The 26543-nt window shown below is 30.0% G+C and overlaps 5 protein-coding genes across 7 annotated transcripts; 3 read left to right on the top strand and 2 right to left on the bottom strand.

The window, feature by feature from the left end:
* The first annotated feature begins 235 nt into the window (after nucleotides 1-235).
* On the top strand, nucleotides 236-3412 carry LOC130440443 (uncharacterized). Its single transcript, XM_056773584.1, has 3 exons — nucleotides 236-1421; nucleotides 2007-2193; nucleotides 3144-3412. The coding sequence occupies exons 1-3, from the start codon at nucleotides 1310-1312 to the stop codon at nucleotides 3301-3303; spliced, it is 459 nt and encodes a 152-aa protein (XP_056629562.1). The 5' UTR covers nucleotides 236-1309; the 3' UTR covers nucleotides 3304-3412.
* Nucleotides 3413-3664: 252 nt separating this feature from the next.
* LOC130440442 (uncharacterized) lies at nucleotides 3665-18972 on the bottom strand. The gene is made up of 9 exons (XM_056773583.1): nucleotides 18250-18972; nucleotides 17927-18071; nucleotides 10157-10283; nucleotides 9421-9530; nucleotides 8747-8934; nucleotides 6950-7105; nucleotides 6265-6424; nucleotides 5251-5343; nucleotides 3665-4086 (listed from the first exon to the last, which is right to left on the bottom strand). The coding sequence occupies exons 1-9, from the start codon at nucleotides 18321-18323 to the stop codon at nucleotides 3928-3930; spliced, it is 1212 nt and encodes a 403-aa protein (XP_056629561.1). The 5' UTR covers nucleotides 18324-18972; the 3' UTR covers nucleotides 3665-3927.
* On the top strand, nucleotides 10291-16045 carry LOC130440441 (E3 ubiquitin-protein ligase sina-like). Of its 2 annotated transcripts, XM_056773581.1 has the most exons (3): nucleotides 10291-11554; nucleotides 13193-14718; nucleotides 15684-16045. In XM_056773581.1, the coding sequence occupies exon 2, from the start codon at nucleotides 13198-13200 to the stop codon at nucleotides 14716-14718; it is 1521 nt and encodes a 506-aa protein (XP_056629559.1). In that variant the 5' UTR covers nucleotides 10291-11554; nucleotides 13193-13197; the 3' UTR covers nucleotides 15684-16045. The 2 variants fall into 2 exon arrangements, with proteins under 2 accessions (XP_056629559.1, XP_056629560.1); XM_056773582.1 differs by having other exon boundaries at nucleotides 13193-16045.
* A 107-nt stretch (nucleotides 18973-19079) lies between the features above and the next one.
* Nucleotides 19080-21424, top strand: LOC130440444 (probable 39S ribosomal protein L24, mitochondrial). The gene is made up of 2 exons (XM_056773586.1): nucleotides 19080-19575; nucleotides 20857-21424. Exons 1-2 carry the CDS (start codon nucleotides 19278-19280, stop codon nucleotides 21315-21317), a joined length of 759 nt encoding a protein of 252 aa, XP_056629564.1. The 5' UTR covers nucleotides 19080-19277; the 3' UTR covers nucleotides 21318-21424.
* A 1320-nt stretch (nucleotides 21425-22744) lies between these two features.
* On the bottom strand, nucleotides 22745-24542 carry LOC130453033 (LYR motif-containing protein 4). Of its 2 annotated transcripts, none has more exons than XM_056792616.1 (3): nucleotides 24163-24394; nucleotides 23989-24118; nucleotides 22745-23569 (listed from the first exon to the last, which is right to left on the bottom strand). In XM_056792616.1, exons 1-3 carry the CDS (start codon nucleotides 24237-24239, stop codon nucleotides 23507-23509), a joined length of 270 nt encoding a protein of 89 aa, XP_056648594.1. In that variant the 5' UTR covers nucleotides 24240-24394; the 3' UTR covers nucleotides 22745-23506. The 2 variants fall into 2 exon arrangements, with proteins under 2 accessions (XP_056648594.1, XP_056648595.1); XM_056792617.1 differs by having other exon boundaries at nucleotides 22750-23569; nucleotides 23989-24109; nucleotides 24163-24542.
* Between the last annotated feature and the right edge of the window lie 2001 nt (nucleotides 24543-26543).

Raw genomic sequence — 26543 nt, forward strand, 5'->3', positions numbered from 1 at the left:
GTTACTCTACTTATAACTCAAGAACGGCTGAACCGATTTAGTTGAAAATTGGCAGGAAGGTAGTTTAGAGCCAGGAGAAGGACATAGGATACTTTTTATCCCGTTCGACAGCATTCCCGTGTGACTTGACATGAACTTTATCCCGTTCGACAGCATTCCCGTGTGACTTAACATGAAACGTCAGTCACTATAAAACGTGGTATAACAAAAAAGAATCAGACTTGGAATAACAAAACGCAAATGACAGCTATGTAATTGACGTATAATGACAGATATGTAATGACGTATGGATGACAATTTGATATTTGTAAGAAATCAATAATAAAACTATTTCTATTAAATAAATAATTAACAATTATAATGTAATGATAGTGCCATTGCCCATTCGTAAAAAGTGAAGTGAACTATAAAACTCGGTATGGTTGAAAATTTGAGTTTTTAGGTGAAGTGAAGTTAATTAATAATGCCGCGAGCAAGACGATCGAATCTTTCCCGACAAAGTCGTGATGCAAGAAGAATACGAAATACTGCAAATGAAAGGACTGAAGAAGAAAATTTTAAAAAAAAACTGCTTATTTATTGCCATTAAGGCGGAACAAAGTTCGCCGTGTCAGCTAGTTATTAAGATATATAATTTACGTAACATTTATAGTTCTATTTTGTTAATAAAACTACAAATAATTTAATTCATGACTGCTATATATTCGAGATGTAGGGACAAAGGAAAAATTAATTTTTCTTATTAGAACAAAGTTCTAAGTTGATTTCATCCTTATGACTTGAAGAAAAGTCAAAATTTATCTTTCTTTCAAAAACTATCAAAAAAATAATAATTTTGAAACAGAAAAGACCTAAAATCAAGAACATTTAGATGCATTAAATGTATTCATCGTTTGGGAAATAATTGATTAAGATTTCCGGCGATTTCGATATTATTAAAGCTTGTAATAATTTTTAAACTCATGCAGTTCAATATTCAAATTGACTTTGATAGAAATATTGCTTTCGTTGCATTCTTTTTGTGTTCAAGGGAACTAGGAATATGCTTATACCAGAGGTTATATAATAGTATTTGAATATAATTGTTACTTGTCGTTTATTACTTAGGGGGTTTGAGCCTACAAATAGATATTATGAGTCCAGTATACCCGACTATCGGTCCAAGATACATAATGTTACAAAACCAGAAAGGAAAGAACACAAGGAATCACGATTTGGTATAATTCCCATTTCAACAAGTTCATATGGATCAAGTGGTAATGGTGGGATTCAATATTCAGGAAGTAATATTGGTTATGCCATAAGTCCAATGAAAATTGACATTGGAGGAGTTGCTTTAGGAGCTATTCTTGGTCTTGGTTTAGTTTTGATTATTCCAAAACTTGCTAATATTGTGGGAGGAGGATACGGTGGATATAGGAGTAAGTATAAAGATAATATTAGGAATAATATATTATTTCTACCATTCACCTCCAATATTGTTTCGAATTTTAATAATTCAATAACATAATCATTAAAAGTCATTTTGTATTGAGTTTTATTTATTTCGCGCAATAAATACATACTACGATTAGTACAAGTGCTTTTCATGAATTCGAAATGCGTAGCAGTACACCTCCTAACAAATGGGAGATCCGCAAGCACAACAGAAAATCAGAGAGGAAGTATAATACCGTATTAAAATTTTTTGGATTGGTAGACAACCCAACAAACCACTTCTATTTGCATAAACGTGCATAAACCACATAGCAAGGCCAAGAGACGGGAGATAAGTTCAAATATTACACTGACCCACGACAGGTTTTGCTATTCAACGCAATCTAGGATGCCCTAAACGCAGTGCCGGATTAAGCTAAGGGCTTGGGGGGCTATACCCCCGGACCCCAGATCCAAGAGGGCCCCATCATTTGGAAATCATTCTGTATTTTTTGATGTGTTCTATTGTCAGCCTGTGATCTACACTATTCATCTTCATTTCTGATATATTTCATTTTTTTTGTTTATAGGTTTAGAAAATGAAATGTCTTCATTCACAGATGTTTTGGCAAGAATAGATAATTCTTTGGAATCACACAATATAGATAGTACTTCATGCATACAGAGAGTTGTTTGCTCCTACATAAATAGTGCACAGAAAAATATCAATTCCGGAAATGCTTCCGGCTTGGAAGAATTTATAACATCAATTGTAAAGTGAGTTTTTTTCATAAGCCTAGGATTACATTTTTTTAGCAAAAAAATTATATTCTCCAATATAAAGCAATATATACTTCAAAAAATAATCATTTGAAGTTTGGTTGAAGGTATTATAAAAATTCTTTTGTCTCTATGTTGGTGCTACTATTTCTATTTACGCAGACTTTGATCGTACAGGTATGTCATTTAGTTTCAATCTAAGAAAGAATTCTAAATTTTTGTTTGTTAGTAAGAGAAGCAGATTTGTGCAAATTTGTTGATTTTGCACAAGGATAACGCGTGAAAGTTTCTGGTCAGCAAATCGCATCGAGAAACCTACGTATTTATCAGGTTTATATCTCTATACAACTTTCTTTATCCCCAAAACGCTAATTACTTTTTTTCTGTCACAAAATACTACAATATATTTCTGAGAAAAACGTTAAAGTGCCTGTCTGACTCCCAAAAGGGCAAAAGGTCTCTTACTTATAATTTTTATACATTTTTTCCGGAAAGTATCTAATTTATGTATTTATATTCATAGGTGGAGGTTTATTTTTTCTTTCGTATTATGTATGACGATCTCTAAATTGCATACACCAAAGAAATAGAAAGTTGAGTGCTCCACTTTCAGTCTAGAGAATTTGTAGTCTGCTTCAAAAGACTGTATGTAAGACTGTAAGTGATTTTGAAATGAAGCAATAGAGTTTTACTACAAAAATTTAAATTCAAAATGCCTAATAATACCTTACCTACTGGGTCACAACTTGGGATCATAAATAACAAAACTGGCAATTGTTAAAAATTCAAAAATTGGGAATTACCAATAATAGGGGAGAAAGTGTTGTTAAGAGAGATAAATATTTAGGAAGTACTACCTTTTGTTTCTATTTTTAGTATACACGTGTTATAAATATAATGGTATAATTTATTTATATTTTTGATCTTTATGCCACCTTTATTTTCAGTAATACCTTATTTTCTTACATGCTTGATGGGACGGCAATAAAAGGAGCTGTAGAACTTGGAAGAAGGGCAGATGAGGAGAAATGTTCCAACAGTTTTCCAAAATGTCCATTAACAAAAGATAACGTCCTCAAAGTATTAGGAAGCTTGCTGCCGGCCTAAATTTTTGATCAAGTTAAACTAGAGGTTTACAATATATCTTCGCTGAAAATAATTCTTGTGTATATAGTATCAAACGTGTGAATTGATGAATAAAAAATGTTTAATCATCTATTATCTTTCATTGATATGTAACTATTTGATAAGAATATACATTTCTATATTTTGAGAGAAAGGTATGCAGCAAATAAAAAAAAATAATACAGGTTAGGTAGGTTCCTTTAAGATTTTAACAAAAGTGGTCTCATACACCTAATTTGTAGAGCATAGTAAAACTCGCCAGAATAGAAAATATATATATATAAATAGAAATAAAATTCATAATTCAAAACTATTCGGAATGATAAAAACTATAAAACTTCTTTTATAAAGTATATTTAGTAAAAAAGCAAACAAATTTATTAATGTAAGTACGATTGTAAAAAAAGTTGAACCATAAATCATTAGAACATTATACAATGAAATCTAGATAAGAATTTTAAAAAGATGTTTATAATAAACAATACTCCAAACATCCATTATTAGAGTACCAATTTTTTGACACCTCAAGTACAATGAGATAGAATTTTATTTATCTATCCATAAAATCAAATAAGAAATTAAAATTACTTATTTAAATATTTGTTTCTAAGCGGCTCTAACAAATCCAATAGTTTTATCTTGAACATTATAAATGCTGTAAAACTGTGCTAAAAAGGCACCTCCTAAAACCCACAATCCGTTTGTAGATGAAGATGAAGTCGGCGAGAAAGCAGAAATGCAAGTTGTTATGGTAGTATTTGATTCCTAAAAAAAATTACAATATTTCATTTCAAATAATATGTTACCGAAGATCCATAATTGATCTACATTAAATTTTGAATTGAAAATGGAATTTCACATGTGTACATTATATTTACGGTGAATTGAGCGTAAGTTCATTGGACAAGATAGAGTGGCATATTTCGCGCCCAGCTCCTCTCCAACTCAACCGATTTAAGTGTTCAAAAACTCAAAGAAAGAAGGTGTTTCAGCGAGTGTTCTCTATCTTGAATAGAACCTGAGATATTGAGGATAGAACGTGTGTATGTGAAAAACTCCAGGGGGAAATCGCATTTGAGTATAACTTGAGAATGGTGAAAATTAGATGAAATCCGATGGTTGATGGCTGATCTGTGCATCAATACCTTTCATTGAAAAAAAAAACATTAAACAAATTGGTCGGGTAGAACGCCTGAACGGACTCGGAATGGAAATCATCAATTTTTTTAATATGTAAGATGGATATTTTCTTATGTCATTGAAAAGCTAATCGATGCCTTGGTTTGAACCGTCACTAGGCAAACTATAAGCCTTAAGCAAGTGTTTGAATCTCGCACGTATGAGTGCTGGATACTCACTGATGACGTGCACTGCAGTTTCTTCCTTCTCCATACAATAGCGGCATTTCATCCGTGATATCATTAATATGGAGTTAGCATCCTAGACGACCCAGTCCAGTTGTCAGTTTAAGTGAAGTTGGTAAGAGAAGCAGAAGGCTAATCGATATGTGCTTTAGCTTGTCTTATACCAGGGATTCCATCATTTGCACCTATTACTCACCAATTATTATTTTATGACTTTGTTGCACTCCAGCATAATCTCTATTTAAATGAGCAAGATGATTGCCTTGATTTGACAACTATTCCTATAGACTGTCATAAAATCATTGCGTTGCATAATTCTTGAACTCTTATCTGAAGGATAACCTCTCCCCTTAAAATTTCATCTCATTTTTCTATTACATTACTTACCTTTAGTTTTAACACATTTTTTTCATGAAATTTCTTTTGTATTTGTGACATAGAGCCACAATTGCCCATATTTTCTTATTTTTTTTTTGTTTACGACATGATATAACAATATTTCATCCACGTAATTTTGCATAATGAAGAGAGAACATAAATGAAATCAATAATATTTTCAACTTACTTTCATTATGTACTGTTTCCCTCCCAGTCGAAAAGCAACATTATTCAAATATATATCTAGCTTTGGCATTTGGTTGACTTTATCGCAGTCCACCTATAAAAAAACGAACATTTTAGTATTATTATTGAGTATTATATCTTAGATTCTGATAAGAAATTGAAGATCTATTTTTTAGCAAGGGATAACTTTCTCCATAGAATAAAGATGACCTTTATATTACATTCTTTGGAGACGATGCAATTCAATATTTTTGGTCTATCGTTCAAAGAAGAAAACAACTACTCTCCAGGCTAATACCTAGAATAATATTGAATTGCATAAATACCATCCGTTTCCTCAATGCTCAGCCCCATCACCATCTGGAACATTATTTTTATTTCTACAGCTTTCATTTTTTCCATGGGAGTATAACCACAATATGGTATAGACTGGCATCCTAATATTGCTAATTAACCGCCAAGTAGAATGTTAGCCGACTACAGTAGGAAAAAAGTGGACATCAAAAGTTTATTACACCATAAAAACAGCATTTTCTGAAGATAATGAGATATAGAGTAATCTAACAATTTGAGTACAATAGAAATAAGTGACTTCCACGTTTCTCTAATTCCATCTATTAACAAATTTGACTGTGAAGCACTGCTTTTGGAGCCAATCTCATTCTCACTTTAATATTCAAATATGTTCTTCAATCTAGAGCACTTAAGAAAACAGCAGCATATTTGAAAACTATGTAATCATATAGGCAAACGCCAATTTACATGAGAAAGAAGAATAACCCAACCAATTCACATCTATCTAGCCCCTCGTCACATTATTATTGTTCAACAAGATGATTTGTTCAAGCATTTCATCACTTCATAATCTTTAATTATAAAAGAAGTGAATTGTATATTGCGGGCAACCCATATTTATTATCGTAACGACTTTGAATATATCAAGTTAAAAACTAATTTACAAATCATATATTAATTAACTCTACCATGAATGAACTGTATTATGCATGGTACTTACTATCCATTGACCGTTAACTTCATAAGCATGTATCATATCATGAAATTTGTTAATAGCGTCGGCTGGGCCATAAATTTGATTGGAGCTTGTGTCAGCAATTGCCTTGCATCCATTCTCACAAGTTGTGAAAATATTCTTGGGATCCTTGGTGAAAATTATTCTGGAAACAATAATTTTTTAGTTACGCAATTATAATTAAGAACCAATTAAACGACGAAAAAATCAGATAGGTACTTATTTTATAAAAAAATTCCATTTTTTGTGAGGAAGTATTCCTACAATTTACTATATAGCGTTATCACGAGCAGATCTCCGATTATAACGATGTCTCAGAACATAGTGTATAGTAAAAATATGAAAATAATTCATAGAACGCAAATTCCAATAATAGAGTTTAATTCGTTGATATTATTTGTTCTTTTAAATCCATCCCAATAAATATTTTGTTTTAAATAACTTAAATAAATAATTTAGAGATAAATCTGGTAAGCTGCAAGGCTTCTAGGTTCCACGTAGAAATAATTCTATTATTAAAAGAATTTTCCGAATAATTTTTAGCCACTTGAATCAAACACAAAATCCCTGATAATAGAGGTAAGCACCCAGGCAAGAATATCTCACAAGGCAAGCAAACATAATGTCCCCACAAAAAATTTTTGGATAACATACAATTAGTTATACTTACTTGTCTACTGTGAATTTCCAAAATCTCCCTGGATCGACATTTAAGTATGTGATAGTATCTGGTACAACAGTTCCATTCTTCAACTCTGTCTTATGAATATGTCGGTATTCTACGAATCCTAATATAACGTTTCCTCCTCGATTGGAATTACGATCTCTAAAAAAATGGAGAATTACATTTAGGAAAGTATAATTGCTATAGTAGATCGTGTTAAACCGTTTCCCTGACTTACTTCTTAGCATCTTTCTTTTCTAATAAAAATTGCCTGGCGCGGCAAATGATCGATAAGCTACTTAAAGCTAACTTAAATTACTACTGTAACTAGCTAAGGTCTTGCACATGTTATAGTGTAGATAAATTTGTGTACCAAATGTATAAGAAATCTGAGGTTGCTGTTGTGTATCACGCTTTTAACAAACTCCCTTCATCAACTCAAAAAGTTTCATCCTCTTGAGTGTCCTGCTATTGCTGCAGTGTAAAGGAACTAGATTACCTCAACATTGGTATGGTGATAAAGTCGTCTTCTTTTTTAATTTTGAAATATCTATCTGGAATATAGGTTTCTAAAATATCAGTATATAATATAAAGGCAGGCAAGTATCTCTTTATTTCATGTTTCAGCCCTTATACCAAACTGTATCGTATGTTTTTTATATTAAAATATCCCCCTATAATGGAAACTTTTTCCTCGACTTTTCAGGAACGTAACTGACTTTTCTTAAGCTGATGTTTCGGATGCCCATATAATGCTGTCACTGTCACTTTTCGATTTCTCTGCGCGGTGTACGATCTTTTTCTTTAATTATTAAAGCAGCCCCACCCTTAGTTGTATTTTCATGATGGATGGATGTTTTATATCCTCTAACTTTTACAAAATGTGTCTCGGCAATTAGATATGTTTTATCAATTCAATATCCAGGATTACTTGCAATTCTTGTTGGTAGTGTAGCAGTTTTTTTGGTATTCTATTCCATTATTCTTATTTCCTTGAATATTTCTTTGCTTCGATATATCTCCCCTGCTAAAATGTTGTAGATCACTTATACGGTTCTCCATCATATTCAGTTTTTTTAGTATCTGCTGTAGTTTTTGTTCAATATTAGTAATAGGATGTAACATCGGTTACTACATGCCATCATTTCCGGGATTTCTTGCCGTTACTGCCTATATAACCTGCCGTTTTTCATCAATCCTCTTTCCTGTTTCCTTTTGTTAACAGAAGCATGCAGTCTAGCCCTTTGAGGTTGAATTAGTAAGCTTGCTTATTTTAGAGTTGTTTGGTACAACGCAGCCTCAATAATTTGCAAAATGCATCCCCACAATTCACTTATTTTGGTCGAGTACTTCTATGTTTATCACATCCTTTAGTGAAGTGTTTACTAGGGTATATTACACATCAAGGTTGTCTTAAGACCATATGTAATTTCCGATATTCTTTTCTGTTTAGGTTTCAATATTAACAAAAATTGTATATTGTCATAAGAGCATGTAGTTTTCGTTATGGAATATTGTGCAGAAACACCATTCCCTATCATATATCTGGTATCCTGTTTATGGCGTTTAGCCTAACCCAATAACTCATTCCAAGTCCAAGTATTAATAACACTCGTGTACCTAAATACAGTAAGATACTGATAAAGACAGAGCATATTGTTCATAAACTTCATCAGTATGTAACAGTAGTTATTTGTGACATTTTACAGGTTAAAATTGTTAAAATGTATTAATTTCACGAAATTGACTATCTATTTACAAAATTGGATATAAAGATTGAGTAATTATTAAAACTAGAATTACCTGTTCAAATAAATGGAAAAAATGGGATCTCTTATTTTATTTTGCCTTAATAATGTATAAAAAAATGGCTCATAATCATCGACTTTGATTCCTAATCCCATGACACCATCGACTTTACTGAACTGCATATAATCCGGAACCTCCGTCATTTCAATAAATGAAAAATCTGTTACATTTGAATGTGCCATCTGCAAAAAAAAACGGTTGAAATATACAATTCGCCACCATTTAGGTAGTAGTACAAGAGGAGAAAGCGATAACCTAAGCAAGTCAGACAATATAAAAAGAATCAAATTGGTATTTGGATCCGCTTATAGGTATTAATCGTTGAGTTGTAAAGATCTTGTTGAAAAATCACAAATAAATAATGTTTTCTCTGATTAATCACCGATAATCGGTTAGTGAGATCAAATATGTAGTATCTTAAAGATTTTGGGGTTGGTAGTACTGGGTAGACTTATTTTCGATACTTCTCTGACTTTACTCATTCATATGCGATGCTATCATGTCATGAGATAGCATCTAATGCCTTTGCATGCCAAATGAAACGTCAAAAATCCGTTTTAACATAGTGAACGTGAAATTTTTCCAACTGAAAAATCAAGTAGGTATATGCAGTACAACTGAAATGCACACGGAACAGTTTACTTGTATTGTTTTAATATTGAACTTACGGATATATTTTCATATGAATAAAATCCTAAGAAATTATCTTGTCCTAAATATTTAGTGCCATTCTCTTTATAATAAGAGGATGCATCATGGTCATATAAATGATGGCTTCCTAAAACAAATGTATTATAACTGAAAGTGGAATATAAACATGTTGAATATCAATTGAAATAGTTTAAGTTGGTATAACTGACATTGACATCATTGTCAATGTCAGTTTTATAAATTAGTTTTGTTTAGTGTATTCAAATATTTTTCTCAGTTTTTGTTCGCTTTTATAAAGTTTCAGTTCCGCTACTGTTCCGTAGCACAAATTAAAATCTCTCCGCAACATGCCGTCCGCTCAGAACGTGTTGAGTTGAGCTAACTATATGTCATTTAAAATAATGTTTGGCAGTAGTTAACACGCTTGGGGACACGATGAAGGGACAAATGAAAAATTTACCTGTCTTAGGTAAATTTTTCAAGTGTTAATCAGGCCAAATTCACAAAAAAATGCGAAACAAGAATAACGTCGATTAATACAGATATAAAAACAAAAAGGTTTTGGTAGATTCATATCATTCATCCGCGGATGTTTGGTATTACTCTGTTTTTAATAATTATCTAGGCATACATAATTAAAAAAATCAAGTACACCAATAGTAAATCAATATATTCTGCGCTTTTTGGGGACCTATTACTGATATTTTGACTAACTATTACGAAATTGAAAAATATATCTTTTAATATACTTACTACATCCGGGAACTTGATGTATATTACATCTTAGAGACATTACCCAAGTTCGATCCCATGCTGTGTCAAAAGCTACATACATTTTTTTACCTGGATGTCCAATTACAATTTCGCCATAAAATTCGTTCTGAAAAAAATAATTGTCAAGGATAAACGAATATAGTTTTAGTATATCAAGTGTTTTGCCATGTTCCATTGTTAACTCATAGTTAGCAGTTTTTTCTTTTATTTTGGTTAATATATTTATAGACAGACAATAGTTAGTTCTTCTAAAGTTTGTACGTAGACTGCATTTTAATAAAAATGAAATAAAATCCGTTTGAATAATACCTTAGTTAAAAGTGAGAAAAGTAATAAAAATATGAAAATAAGATAATTCTTAAAATGGTTTATATTCAATAAACATTGCATTTTCTCTTAGATTTAGTTTTCAAGTCCTGAATTATCCTAATTACATTCCTCTAGTAGCTGCATCCATGGGCCTTGAATTTGGCTTTTTGTGCGACTGCGAATTTGGCTCACTGCATAAAAGTTTATGTTTTAATAAGTTTGTCAAGCTTTCAGTAACACTTTGAAATAATTTTAAATAAAGTTTTAATAAAAATTATGCATTTCTGTTAAAGAAATTAGTAAGATTGAAATTCGATGCATTGTTATAACTTTGAAGAAGGATAATACGTAAATGGTGTGAAAGTATATTTAGGTAAAGCTTATCCTGATTTAAGTGATGTGTTTAAATTAAGATTTATGAATGAGGTTATTGTGAAAAAATTGATCGATTTTCAAAGAATAATAAATAATGAATAAAAAAGCAACGATAATTCAAGAATGTGTCGTTCTGAAATCTCTTTTTTGGTTAGGATTTGTAACCAGCTGATAAATGATCTACCCGATATAGGGTTATGGTTTCTGAAAAGCACAAAACCTAAACACATATCACCATAGAGAGTTGAGATTTTCAACATCGCAGAATAAAATCTCATATATTTTTTTATCTATTAGAGTTCTCTTATTACATAATTAAAATTTTACAAATGCAATGAGGAAGGCGTCAACTTTCAGTGATCTAGTTGTAAAAACACTAGACAATGTGTGCTTAAATTTATAAGGTGTATGTATATCAGAAAAATCCAATACAAGCATAAGTAAATAGTCTGAAAAGTGGACAGTAGAAAAAGAAGAAATGACTGAAGTTTGTTTATTTACAATATATAGTTCGGCTAAAAATAGAAAAGAAAAAGTTCAAATGTTCAAGAGGTTATATTTTAGTTTATAGTTTTCGCAATTATCGTGATAAACACCATGAAAGGTCCAATCAACCACACAATTCTTACTGTAATTAATCTATAAATTATATCATTTGGGTGACTTCTTTGAATATTTTTTGGCAAAATAAATGTAAGTATTAATTCAATTTTTACTATTCTTACTTGAAAAACATGTTTCATAATTATATTGTAATTATTCTTTTATTGAAAATTATATTTACCAATCTAATATTCAAAGTTTATTCGAGTTTATGGTTAAGTTTTTAAGGCAGCAAATTTTGATTTTTTTGCTAATGCACTGAAGAAGTGGGCTATTGAACATGCATTAGTTATATTCACAAATTGGCTGACACTAATTAAAAATGGGATATATTATGAGTTTTTTTCAAACTATACTTAAGAACCAATTCTACTTTAATCTACACTACCAGCAAAAATAATGTGTAATTTGTCATTTCATTCTAGTGAAATAATTTTAGGCTTTTTTACTAGCATAATTTTGTTGCCATTCAATATTTCTACCTGAAAGTAAGTTATTTTTTTAAGATTGATATGAACTCATTAATACTTTTTGATGCTGTAAATTTTCTAAAATGCAAAAGATGGTTTATTTTGAAATCATTTTGTTCGAGTGAACGACGACCTAGCTCTATAACGTACAACTTTGAAATGAACTAGGGTTTATTTTAAAGTTGTAAATTATAATAAACATAATCCTACACTCTCAGAGTGTACTGTAGCTTTTGCTTCGATTAGAGAGAGCTTCTTACAATCCAAGCAGCATAAATATTCCATGCAACCCAATCTTTGCTTTATAGATTATTAACATGTACCTAGATACAGAAAGAAGTCAAAGAAGACTTGGTTAGGCTATAGACGTGTAACAGATGCAAATAAGAACCTATTATTATGTCTTTTAGGTTTAAAACCGAGGTTAGTTGTGTGATACTTTCAGTAGAAATATCATCGCCCCAACGCCAAATCGATGAATATGCAAATTTACCATTTAGAGAAAGAAGCATTTGAAAGTTCTATGATCAATTGAAAATCATAATTAATCTTACTAATATGTATGCATAAATTTTCATGGAAACATTATTAACCGATTTACAGTTGTACATTTTTACAATTTATTTACAATATTATTTTTATAAAATGAAACAGCTAAAGAAAAATAGTGATTGTAGGAAAAAGTCTTAGAAAAAAACAATAAAGGTCATCAATTTATTTTGAGAAACTGGTGCGGTAATTGCAGTACCTTGATCAGTTTCTTGTTGATTCGTTTCTTCTTTATCTACATCTTGAGTAGAAAATGAGGTTAGAATCATTGTAACAAATTAGTTAATAAAAAAAACGTAACTTTATTTTGTACATTTTTTGGTAAATATTTGTTTTTCGTACAATACAGAGTGAAATTGAAAAAACAAAAATATCATCTTGGTGTAATTTCAATTCCAACTTCATATTAATTGTTTGCTCATATTCATTGCAATATTTTTAAGGATCTAAATCATGCATTAATTTTGCTGGAAAGTGTAGTAAGAAAATATTGAAATATAGACGTTTTCCTATATCAAGCAATATGTGAAATCTTTATACATAAAGAAATTTGTACTTATGAAACCTAAAAAGTTGGTCATTTGCAAACATGGATATTTTGGAAAAACATAATTTTTTCCATATTTCTTACCCTTCCATAATATTAAAAATCTTGAATTGACTGAAAAGTGGCGTAATAATCATACTGGTAATTCATTCATATTTTTAGGTACAATGACAGAGCAATCTCTTCTCAATTTTACCGATGAATTACTTGAAAGCAATTGGCTGTATTGTGCAATATGTAAGGATATCCTAAAGCCACCAATAATGTTGGTAGAAACCATTGGAAATGTATGTACTACCTGTCTTGAAGAAACAGAAGTAACAAATTTGAAAAGTATGAATAACTCGGCATTAGAAAATGTATTGAGCTTATTAAAATTGCCTTGTAAATTTAAATTGAAAGGTTGCATGGAAAGATGTTCATATGGAAAATTATCTTTTCATCAGAACAATTGTAAATTTCGTACAAAAATATGCCCTATGCAGAAGGTGTCTGGTTGCGAATGGGAAGGAAGTTCTCTTGATTTTGCAGATCACTTCAAACAATGTCATGGAGATCACGTTATCAATTTTGAGAATGATTTATTTTTCTTGCAAACCTCATTAACTGAACGAAATGTGGTTAAATTATTAGTAATGAAACAACATACTTATATGCTGAGAATGCAAAATAACCTTGAAAAAAATAAAATATTTTATGTAATATGCAGCCTAACTGATGATTACAATTCATTTTGTGAATATGCGGTGAAGCACAAAGGAGCTAGTGACAATTACATTAAAACCAAATCTAAAATACTTTCATCTTATTTCATTTATGATGATATTGATGAAAGTATCGCAGTTGAAATAGATATTAATGCACTTAAACAGATAGCTCAAGTTTCTGATACTATTACAAATATATTTAAAATTAAACTTGAAGACTCTCTTACAGAAACAATGGATGAAAAGATATTACATTTTTTTGAATGCCCTGTATGTAAAAATTTTATGAAACCACCTATTTATCAATGTCATTCAGGTCACAGCCTATGTAATTTATGCCGACCCAGATTAGAAAAATGCCCTACTTGTCGATCTACTTTCGGAAATACCAGAAATTATTCTTTGGAAGGACTAACAGTTGGAGTTATGTACCCTTGTATTTACCACGATTCCGGGTGTGCAGAAATAGGGTCTGCAAGTGACATATTAAAACACGAAAGTGAATGTTCGTACAAACCTTACAGTTGTCCATTCCCAAGCTGTAATTCTTCAGGTAATCATGATATTATTGTGAATCACTTAATCAATTTTCATTTTGATTCTGTAATATATAATGGGGCTTCTGGATTCACGGACTCTTTTCGTTTAGATCAAAACAATATTTATAATAAAGTGTTTGATCGTAAATGTGTAATAGCCTACAATCATATATTTAAACTGACTTGCAAAAGGGTAGCAGAGCATTGTTTGATGGCAGCAGAAGTTGTTGGGAGTCAAAATACTTCAAAAACATTTGTTTATGAGGTGTCTGTAATAGATATGAGAAGACCCGAAAAGAAATTGATAAGGACTGATTATTGCTTGAATGAAATGCCTGAAGAGGAATTGTTCAAGAAATGCATCATGTTTCCTAACAGTGTTCTATCTTCTTATTCTCATCATGGAATGGTTACTTTTAATTTTACCATTAGGGAAAAATAAGTAAGTTAATTTTTTGAAATATCATATATACATATATTTTCTCTCCATTTTAATGCTTTGTCGATTGTTGGTACGAGGGTTGCTATTTAAGTTTTGAGATATGGCAACAATGATGCGAATATGTCAAATCTGACATTGCCATCATGAAGTTTGACATTTCAGAACGTGTTGTCATACGAGTGTTATTTGATTTTCGTACGATAATTTTCTATGACTTTCGACGTGTATTAAACCAACAGCAGTGTCCTGATAAACTCGCTTCGATTTTTGGCGAGGAAGCACCATCTTGAGCTACTGTGTTTCGCTGTTTTCCCTTTCAATCGTGGACGCATTTCGCTACAGAAAGAATTTCGAGAAGGTCGTGCCAGAAAACATCAATGCTGTGATCTACCTGAACCCGGGTTATAGCTTCGGAAAAGTATAAAGGCCGCTTGACATGGTGCAAGATAACGTGCAACGTATTGCATGCAATACCTTGAAACATCAAAATATTGCATGTCGTTTAACATTATGCAAGTCTCTTACCACTGCATCATGATTGCCACTAATCAAAATACCAAAAGTTAAAAAAAATCAATTTCCTAACCTCAAAATGTATTTAATATTTTGTGGGCAGTTTCAAATATAAAATAACAGAGCTAATTAGAGTAAACAAGATAAAAGTGGCCAGTGCATCACTGACAATAATTATATCTGCCTCTGCCTTGTTTTTGGAGTTTGATGGACAGATTAGGTAGAAAATAGGTTGAGTATTGATCAAGAAACAAATGGATATAAAATGTAATATTAGTACATTAGAAACTCATTGATCAAGAATTATTGCGTCTTGCATTGCATTGCACGTTGTAAGGCAAGCGGCCTTAAATGTAAACTAACATTATAACGCACATTACTTCCAAAAATCAATATTAATTTTTATGAAATCCTAGTCTGCACTTGAGAATAAAGTTTTATTTTATTTACAGATATGCAACACCAAATCTAAATACAAATAACAATACGAAACATTTTGAAATTCAGAAGAATTTATAAACCTACTCTCCATTGTTATCTTTGCAAACAAGAAAATTCAACACTGAAGGACGCAATTCTAAAACCAGCAAATTATACAACACTATAAAAATGTTTCGTTTGCACAAGTTTTTTATTTAAGTATGAAATAAATTCAAACCAAGTATATTTATGTGTCTAAGATGCAGAAAGTGTATACGGGTTTTGACAAGTTATTTTTGTCTAGCTATCCAATAATTAAAATCGTTAATTTACATTTCTACAGTAGAACTTCAACTATTAAGCAATAATATATTCAATAAATAAGGTATTAAAACGAGAGTCTTATTTATCCTACTCTACATATTTTTCCTATAATAATAAAAATTACCAAACCAACAAATCTTTGGAACACCAGTGGGCTCTTTAATATGCATTATACAAGTAGATTATGTATTGGACTTATATCTTATATCTGTTTTTACATTAAAAAATATGTAGATGATAAAATTTTATACCTTCCTTATAATGAAAATTATAATTTGCTATTTTACTGCAATAGTTATACAATTTACTATAGAAAAAGAAAATGCTTAACAAACGTCACCTTTTCTTGACACCAAATTTATTAGAAACTATACCTTGTTTTTAAACAAGGAGGAGTAATTTGAAAAGCCTGAATCACACCACTAAAAGTTACTAGATTTAGAGAACAGCCTTGATTAAGAGTGTGTTCCGAAATCGTCGTGTTCAAAATCAAAACGGCTTTTCATTGGCCCAGGTGACAATCATGGAACTGAAATGAGTGAAAAGTCAAAAGGTTATGTTTTTATTTATAAATAATAAATGTGATAACCTGCCAAATAATTATGTGAATAAGTGGTAATTACCGTTTATTTATAATATGAGAGATTAATAATAACATAGCGTAACAATAGTGATGGCGAGGTAGAAAATAAGTGAAAGAAGTTTCCATAGCATCCGCATAACGCTAGAGAATTATTTGTGTTTTGATCGCAATATCATCTGGCCGGTAACAATCGTAGTTCGATTTATTATTATATACGAGAGAATGATTTCTGGAACCCTTCATACATAATGGCTATGAATTTGGTGAATTTATATTTATCGGGATCAATATTGAATAATGTAGGCAGCTCCGATTATCACTGTTTGAGATTAGAGTCAAGGTTTGTTGTTGTAGTTTAAAGTTTTGATTTTAATGTGCGTACCTTTTTAATGCCCTTTTGACATCGATTTTTTACCTTGTGTATACTTACCCCTTGTGACATCAATCGCTTTTTCGATCCTGTATATACTGTATATGACTTTTTAATGCTCTTTTGACATCAAACTGTATATACCCTTTGTGACATCGTTTTTTCACTTTGTAAAATCTGTATGCCTGTATAGTATATGCCTCACCCCATGAGCAATAACAGAATAATTTTTTTACCCTGTATAATATGTGCCATTCTACTCAACAAGTCACTTCTGTATCAATTCCATATATGCCTTTTTAATCTCGACCCATTATTAGTTTATTATGAAATATTGTATTAGAAATTTTATGGAGTCTACTTTTTGTGTTTGATTAAATTATTGTTTTAGTGTTATATTGGTGATATGAATAATAATAGATATATCTTTCAAAACTCATTGGTTCCCTAGTTCCCAGTCAATTAAAGTATATTGTCTTCGTTTCTAATGAATTTGGTGTCAAGAAAATGTTAGTATTTTTCAGTATACTGTAATTAAATTGTATATGGGGATCGACACTAGTGAAGGAAAATAGTGAATAATCAATTTTATCACATACTTTTGGTGAAGAATAGTTTTAATGACAAAATAGATATAAGAAGGTCCAATATATAATCTGATGTTCCAAAGACTTTTTGGTTATTTTTATTAAGTTGGAATTTCTGGAACAGTTGATGATTTTTATACTGAACATATTGTTTACACTACCACCACACCAACACTCACAATTACACTGTCTGACGTTTACCTTCAATCTATGAAGACGAAAACTTAGTTATCGAAATGTGTATCAGAGAGTGTAATTGTGAGAGTTGGTGAACTAGTCCTAGTGATGTTAGACATATATTTAAGTAAACATTAAAAAAAAGTGTTTTAGTACATTTAAAACCAATATAACATAATTATGTGGTAATATAAACAATAGAAAATTTAAACTGATTAGTAAATAGTTACTTACATCCAAATATCTATATATAGCAATAGAATCATTTGTTCTTCTATCCATTAAACTGGGATATTCAAGAGTTACTCCATATTTATTAAGAATATCTTGATGTTCCAAATACTGTTTCCTAGGGCTCTTTTGGCGCTTAATATTAATTCTAAAAAATAGGTTTGTGTTGAGAATTATTAAGCAAATAACTGAGCTTCAGATAATTTGAAATTTATTTGTCAAATGATTATATACTTTTAATGAGTAATTAAAAATCTTATATATTAATTTCTAAAGCTGAATACGTCAAAATATAAGCACAATATTATTCGCCATTAAGTACTAACTTCAGTTTTTTGTAGTCATAACCACAGGTATAATGGAATACCGCAAAAATTAAAAACACTACATAAAATCTCATGTTTAACGATTACTACTTAATGAAGAAATGATATTCTTCAAACTTTTCTTTAACTTTTATACCAATTATGTGTGGGAATCACACGCTTAAATTATCTTGTTTGTGCGTATAATTAGAGATGGGAATACCATATACTTTGATGAAATTAATACAAATATTTTTTATTTATATATGGAAAGAATTTTTGTTCAATCAGACACTGCTATTCTTGATTTCGTAACCTGACTATCGATACAATTTGGTAAGTACATATTCCGGAAAAGTTTACTTAGTCCAGAGATAATTTGGAGAAATATCAAAGTACATCTTATATTGGAGAAAGTTGCTTCCTTTTTTACTGCATCTATTAAAATAAATAAATACTCATAATATTTATATTTTCAATTCTTTAAAATTTCATGTAATGGATTTGATAGAATTTATTTTGGTAAAGAAAATTTCATATAATTGGATAATGGTGAAAAAGTTTGATTACATGATCTAAGAATCTGAAGGCAGACACATTTAATGAAATTAAAGTGTAACTTGGGCCTCAGAAATGGAATCTTATTATGAAATAATGTAAACCCTAAACATTACACATATTTATTAACAAACAGATTTTTCACATTACACTTTTCAAATTGACATAATCATAAAAATATTTCTTAGGAAAAACTGTTATTCCCTTCCCAACTCTACTGATTTTTTATAGCTGTAGTGTAAGTCGAAAAGTAAACAACAGAAATTGATAAGAATAATAGAATACCAAGTTATTATTAGAAACAGATAAATAAAAACTCTTATCTTTTCCTAAATTTTAATATAACTAATAACTGGCCAGTTACATACAAGACAAGAATTCTCTATCTGAGTGAAGAAGAATATCTTAACAAAGAAGATAAAGATATAGGTTTTTAACCTAACATTTGAAGCAAAATTAGGTTAAAGTCTATATAGAAATAAATCCTAAATATGAAATTAACACAATTTCTATTAAATAGAGTTGGAAAATGGTCCAAACAATTTTCAAATTTTCCTGAGCGATACATTAAAAGAGCAATGGAACAAGTACATTGGAGGAACCCTAAAGGTATTCAATATAAAGCGAATGCTGTCATTGAACGTAAAAAGTTTTACTTCTCAACACATAGACCTTGGACACTTCAATTCAGGCAGGAAAATGCTCCTGGTACTAGACGTAAAAAAATTTGGATTGAACCATTAAAAGAGTGGAGTCACTTTCGAGGAGATCGTGTAGAAATATTAGTTGGTATGTTATACATTTCTTATTTTATAAAATTTATTTGCTTATTTACATGGGAATCTAAAATTATATAGTATCCGACAGTTATTAACTCTAGATTAAATAAAAATAACTATATTAATGAATTTCTTTGTTATGGAGAGAGATGATGAACAACATAAGAACTTTTTTGTATGACTTTCTATCAAAACGATATTATCAATTCAAATAAGTTTTCACATGTACTTCACATGTACATGTAATATCTAAAACATAATTTATGAAAAGGTTGATAACAATTTAAAGTAGGTATTTAAAAATTTTACTCTGCATTCACATACCACTATATATATATATATATATATATATATATATATATATATATATATATATATATATATATATATATATATATATATATATATATATATATATAATATAAATATTATATATTATACAAGGTGAGGTGTCTCCAGTTCCAGATTTATTGAAGTAATGCCTATTTTCTTCCAAATTCCTGAAAAAAGCATAATTCAGACAAAAAATGCTGCATCTGCACTTCATTCACATTATTTTTATTACCAACTGCAAGAATAAACTTTAAACTAATCACCCTCAAAAAATTTGACAGCACTATAATATACCGGACTTTTGCCGAACTCTGTATAATCAAAGATTATAGTAATTGTAATTAACTTGTTAAATAAATTGGTGACTTACAAAAATTTTAAGTAAAACTGTTTTTATTAAAGATCATCTGTAACAAAAACTAGAAAATAATTGGCACAAAATACTGGATCCTCTTCAATGAAATTAGTAATAATCATAATCGTAAAAATTAGCAATAGTCATAATCATAATAACAAAGTAGTAATTTGGTTATGTTTAGAAACTTACCTTGATTTTTTCTTTGCACACTTTAAACAATCAATCAGAAAGTACAGTGATAGAATAGGTCGAATTAAAAAACAAACATTATGTGAAATATCAAAACTCTTTTATAATGTACACTGCCAAAAGTGTCAAAGCGTCATATCACAACAGTTCTAATGCAAAGCAAATGATCTAATATTTTCTGTCCTGTGATCCAAAGTAAATGCAGCAGCAAAACTATATCCATGCTGCAAAGGTTTCATCTTACTTTCATATCACTTAAATACCAATTGTTTTCCTTCTATTTTGATGAGAATAAAAATGGTATTTGTTGGACATTAACCAATTAAGATCTTGAAGTATTTTCTATTAAAATTAATTCAACTACAATCAATATATTTTGATAAAGATATGAACTTTGTGTTTCTATTTTAGGTAAAGATAAAGGAAAACAAGGAATAATCAAGGAAATAATACAAGAAAGAAATTGGGTGATTGTTGAAGGACTTAATTGTGAATTACAACAAATAGGAGATAATAAAGATTTCGAGGGAGTTTGGGTACAATCAGAAAAACCTTTGCTTGTTACATCTGAAATATCTTTAGTTGATCCATCAGATCTTTTACCAACCACTTTTGAATGGAGATATACAGAGGAGGGTGAAAAAGTAAGAGTATCAATAAGAACAGGCCGAATAATTCCGATACCACCTTCAATGGAGGAAACATATGATTATAAAACAAAATCAACTTATAAGGAACAACCTAAAGATACCACAGCAGATGATGCTAGTGAGATTTCATTTAAACCTGATTTAAAAACTTTTGAGATGGATATCATGGATAAAATGAACATCAAAGAAGAAAGAATACCACCAAAATCATATTGGTACTAGTATATATATATATATATATATATATATATATATATATATATATATATAAAACAAAATAAAGATTAGTTATGTATTTACTTCTAAATATAAATGAAAGGGTGCGTTAAGATGATACTATTAATTTAATTATAATTTCCCTATAAAAAATATCTTAATTATAATTTATTGAAGTGCCTCTTGAATTTTAGTCTAGATACTATTTTCTTTCTAAAACGATTTTTATTAAAACAATTCATTTAAAGCATTTTTTCCCTGGTCTGGATGGAATTTTTTGATCAATATTTAATGAACTTCCAATTATTTAGCAATTGGGTGGCTCCTTCTAACCTAGATAAAAATATTGTTAAAGCTAAAACAACCAACATTTTAACTGAACGTAGGTATTCATGAACTTTAACAAATTTATGTATTTACACAATATTTAGATTTATCTAGAGACCTAATTGACTATAATACATCATATAAAGAGGTTACTAATGATCCCATTCTTAAAAGAGCTAATAAATTAATAATAGAAGTTACTAACAAAAAACAAATTGACAAAGAAAATTAGGAGATATTAACAACTACTAAACACTATTATTGAACGTCTTACTCTTTGGTTAACTGAAATTTTGACTGTCATATCAAGAGCCTTGGCCATACCAAAGATTACCCAAGCTTGGGACAAGCCTGGATATCCGTTGACAACCCAAGGTTGGGCCAATCCTGGTTAACCCAGCCTTGGCAGTTCATTGGGGACATAAGCTTCGGCTGTTCGGTCACGTACAACGTGGTTCGAGTATTTTCGCCCAACACCCCGTCGGCAGCCATACTTTTTTTATTATGGGTCTGATCAATCCGATCTTCAGTTTATTCAGTGTGGCTTACAAGCTTGGCCCAAAGTTCTACATAGTTGGGCCAAGCTTGGGCCCTTGGAACTTTCCTCTATCGGATAATACACCTAGGAAAACGGCTTATACCGTAAACTTCTACTTGATCCTTTTGTAACTGACTTATATATACTATAACTACATAATTATGTAGGTAATATACTTTCTAACGGTTTCTACACATTATAACACCTCATTCTGTGAAATATCGTAGTGCCTGTAGTGTTGACCTTGTAGTTACATATCTTATATTATTAATACATTTTCCTCATTAGAAATATTATAAATACTGTAACGATGAAAGAGACTGAAATTTTCTGTAATAATAAATAGAACTGTTCCTTTGGTTAATCGAAATCGAGCTATGAATGAATAAAAAAATGATTTTCTCTGTTTCTTAAATTTTGCGGAACCCTTGAAAAACAGTTCTATTTCTAGTAGCTCTTCATCAGTGAATTCCAGCCCTCGAATATCTTCTCTATTTATATCTCTTATTATTTGTCCTTATTTAACTGAAATTCCAAGATAAAAGTCGCATCGACAACAACAAACAAATATGAAATGTTGACATTAGAAGGAAAAATTTAATTCATAAACTAGTTTTACATATTATGTTACATATTAACTCCTTTTATTCATAACAATTTATTACTCATAAAATAATAACCCCCTTTTCCAGACTTGTATATAATACCATGATCGAAACTATTGAAGTAAAATAGTAAATTATTAATGTTATCGCATGGATGAGATACAATTATATCATCTACATATATTACTAATGAAAAAGTATCTTTCTGGCCTTCCCAATCGGTCATCATCTTCAATGGAAAATTTACCTCTTTTAAAGCTTGCAGTCCAATTGTTCACGGTTGCATACGAAGGACATTGATCACCAAGAGTATTTCAATAAAATATACTTGAGAGTGATATTATCGGTACCTGTTTAATGTTAATTTACCACTAATGAAAGAGAAACTGAGAACTTTATTCTGCAAAGATTTGGTTATCAAAACACATCACTGTAGACAGTGTTAGTGTAGTAGTAGTATACAGTGGATTCAGTATTAGACTGGATGCCAAACTGGGATTTTTGGCTTAACCAGGAAGTGAAGTAAGGCGAAAGTTTTTAGTTCGTAAGGATGTCTACTTTGAGAATCCGTTGAATGCCACCTTGACCATTTCGAGAAATTCAAGATGGCGGGTAAAAAGTCAGCAATAAAATACAAAAATAATAGTTTTGAAAAATATGGACATATAGAACATCTATTACATTTTATTGATTTTATTAATTACATTTTATGATAACGTAGAAACCTAATTTTTTAAATGATGTTCTATCACCAACTTTTCTGCGCTATACAATTGTCCAACAATTACCTGTAACAAGAAAAAATCCTCTTGGTATGAAAATATTTTTAATTTATTTTTTCTGTATATTTTTTATGGAGTGAATGAATTAATTTTATCATCAAATATTATGTAGAGGGATAATTCCCTAACTACCCCTGGTGAAAATGGTTAAAAATATGGCTTAACATATTTTTGAATTTTTAAAGCAACAAAATGTATTTTTAACTAACACTTTCACAAATATTGTGATTTTTTATGCTTTTCCTGTTGAATCATATGTTGAAGGCTTTTGAAAATACTACAAAACACTAAATATTAATAAGAAGCAATTGGAAATTCTATTAGTTACTTCAAGAGTTATTTGGGTAAAATTTTGTATAATATGGAAAATGTACTTAATATTTAAAACATAGATGTTGTTTTACAATTATCTAATAAGGTATTACTTGTCTTTTAATTATATCCAAATCTGATTGTGCTTTTTGAATTGCAATTTGCACTTCTTTCGGATTACTCAATATTTTATTTTCTTTAAAACCATCTCGAATTCTTCTTATAGCATATTCCCTAAAAGAACTAAGTAATCACATATTAATCTCCTTCGGCAATCTAATACTAACCTAAAATTGTATGATGATATTTTTTTAGATTCTCTTATCATAGATTTGAATAATTTGAGTACTTCTGGTTTGGACATTGTAACTTTGATTCTATAAATTATTATTAGTTTCTGTTATCGGAATTAGTTCCTATGTAAACATACGTTCTAAATGTACATTATTATGATAACCTAATATTGTCTTCTATTTTGATATTGCCTTGTCAATAGCCTATCAGCCAACTAACTTGCCTTTACAATTACTCTATGTTAATTACTTTGCATTGGAAATTAAAGTTGAACTACTAATTAAACTGAACTAGAAATTATAAGAGCAAAACAAACTAGGATACAATCAGAGGTTTCGAAATGAACGTGCGTTACGATTATTGCGGAGAGAGCGAATCAGCACTTTAACGCATCTCTTGTTACGCGATTGTGTAGCCCAGTATATACACACGAAGCGGATTACATGCGGAGAGAAATGTGCGTCATGAACTTTTAGGAAGAAAAGTAATTGAGAATAATTAAATGAAAATTTAAAGTGAACGTTGCTTCAATGAAAATTATGTTGGTATTACTGGAACTATTGGTGATTTTGACATTGAACACAATATTTATCACTATTAAAGAGCAGGAATCTGTATGATAACTCCTACTGGATTTTTTACCTTGGATCTTATGCACACTTCGAGATATTTTTCTTTTTTATTTAATTAGCCGTTTATAATCTCTTAATCACTAAATACACTTTCGGGATTCTCATTATTCACTTTATGTAACTCTCAGTTTGGATTTTCCGGTAAGTAGTTCTACTTTAGAATTCCTTATTTGTTTTTGGTACAACCTCCTTACACCGACTTTTTTTAATTATATTCTTCTACGATATCTGTTTTTTATCATATATTGAAAGTGTACTTCCGTAATTTCTTCTTTCTCATTTTTTTATATAATTATATTACAAAATTGACAAAGCAAGATTCAAAATTAATTAATAGATTATATATGATCGTTATTTTAAAAATTAATGTCGATTTCTTCATCTTTATAATTAATTCTATGTACATATATATCATCTTTATATTACGTTATTGTAAAGTTTCTCACTCTATTAAGTTTGCTGGAACAGTATTACAGTTATAAAAAGAATTCTTCAGTTTTTAGTATGCTATCGTTTTATTTCATTATAATATGAATATATACATATGTTTCTAAATAATAATCATGATTGTAGGTCTCTTTTGATTTGAAATTAGTTTTATAATGTTTGAAGATAGATAAAAATTTAACGTTTCGACGACCTGTTGCAGTCTAGGGGCTAGAATATGTTTTAATACAATATTATAAGGTTTAATATTTCAAGAAGAGTGAACAGATTGATAAAATACAGAACTTAAGAGTTATTTTTCCTCAGAGATTTCAACACTTGTTTATAAAAAAATCAGTGTATTATACCATGATCCGAGCTATTTTGTTAAAATAAAACTAATCTGCTAATGTAACACCACGTGTGTTTATTAAAACCTGTTGACAAAAGCCACGTATTAGAATCGTCTTTTCTCAAGTCCAAAACACTGGCCTTAACCCCCCATGCCTGTTGAGCCAATTAATTGTAACTTTTAATTGACTCGTACAAAGGTGGCGGGATAGCTATGAAATAAATATATAATTGATAACCTATATAATACAATCAGTGTCTGATATTTAATATGCATTCCATAGATTATTTCCTAGAAGATAAAGTTCATTGTGAATTTAATCACAAAAGCAATTTGTTAGTCCCTATATTGAAAAATGAAATGCTTAAAAAATTGAAATTTGTTTTTATTCTGTTATTGTAACGACTGCTGGATATTGTAAGGCAGATTTATACTTAATTTCCATGAAATTTTTGATAAAACTTTTTCATGTTATTTAACAATATTTTTTTCAATTGGAAGCCTTCCAATTCAGGATTAGAGACATAGAAAGAGAGAGAGAGAGAGAGAGAGAGAGAGAGAGAGAGAAAGAATATACGAGCTAAAGTAAATTAAACAGTATTTCACTATTGATATGTTCAAAAAAGGCAAAGTAATTGCGCACATTTCATGGTTATTATTAAACGATTGAATAATATCTACGTCTTCATAATGTATTAAGATTCCTACTCCGCCATAACCATCGATTGTACATTTTTTAAAAATTGAACCCCTAAAAACAAAATTTTCGTTCGGCCTAAGTCATAGTTCTGATATTACAACAATGTCAATATCTCTTTTATTAATCTAATTACTCACTCTTATTTGCTTTTAATGACCTGCTGCTCCACTATACTACTCATAGTTTATATTTCAATAACGGTTACCCAATAATAGATGGAGCCACCCATTATGTTTTATGGGCCCATTATATTTATGAATAGAA

This window comes from Diorhabda sublineata, chromosome 2, assembly GCF_026230105.1.
Source record: "Diorhabda sublineata isolate icDioSubl1.1 chromosome 2, icDioSubl1.1, whole genome shotgun sequence".
Lineage (NCBI taxonomy): Eukaryota > Metazoa > Arthropoda > Insecta > Coleoptera > Chrysomelidae > Diorhabda > Diorhabda sublineata.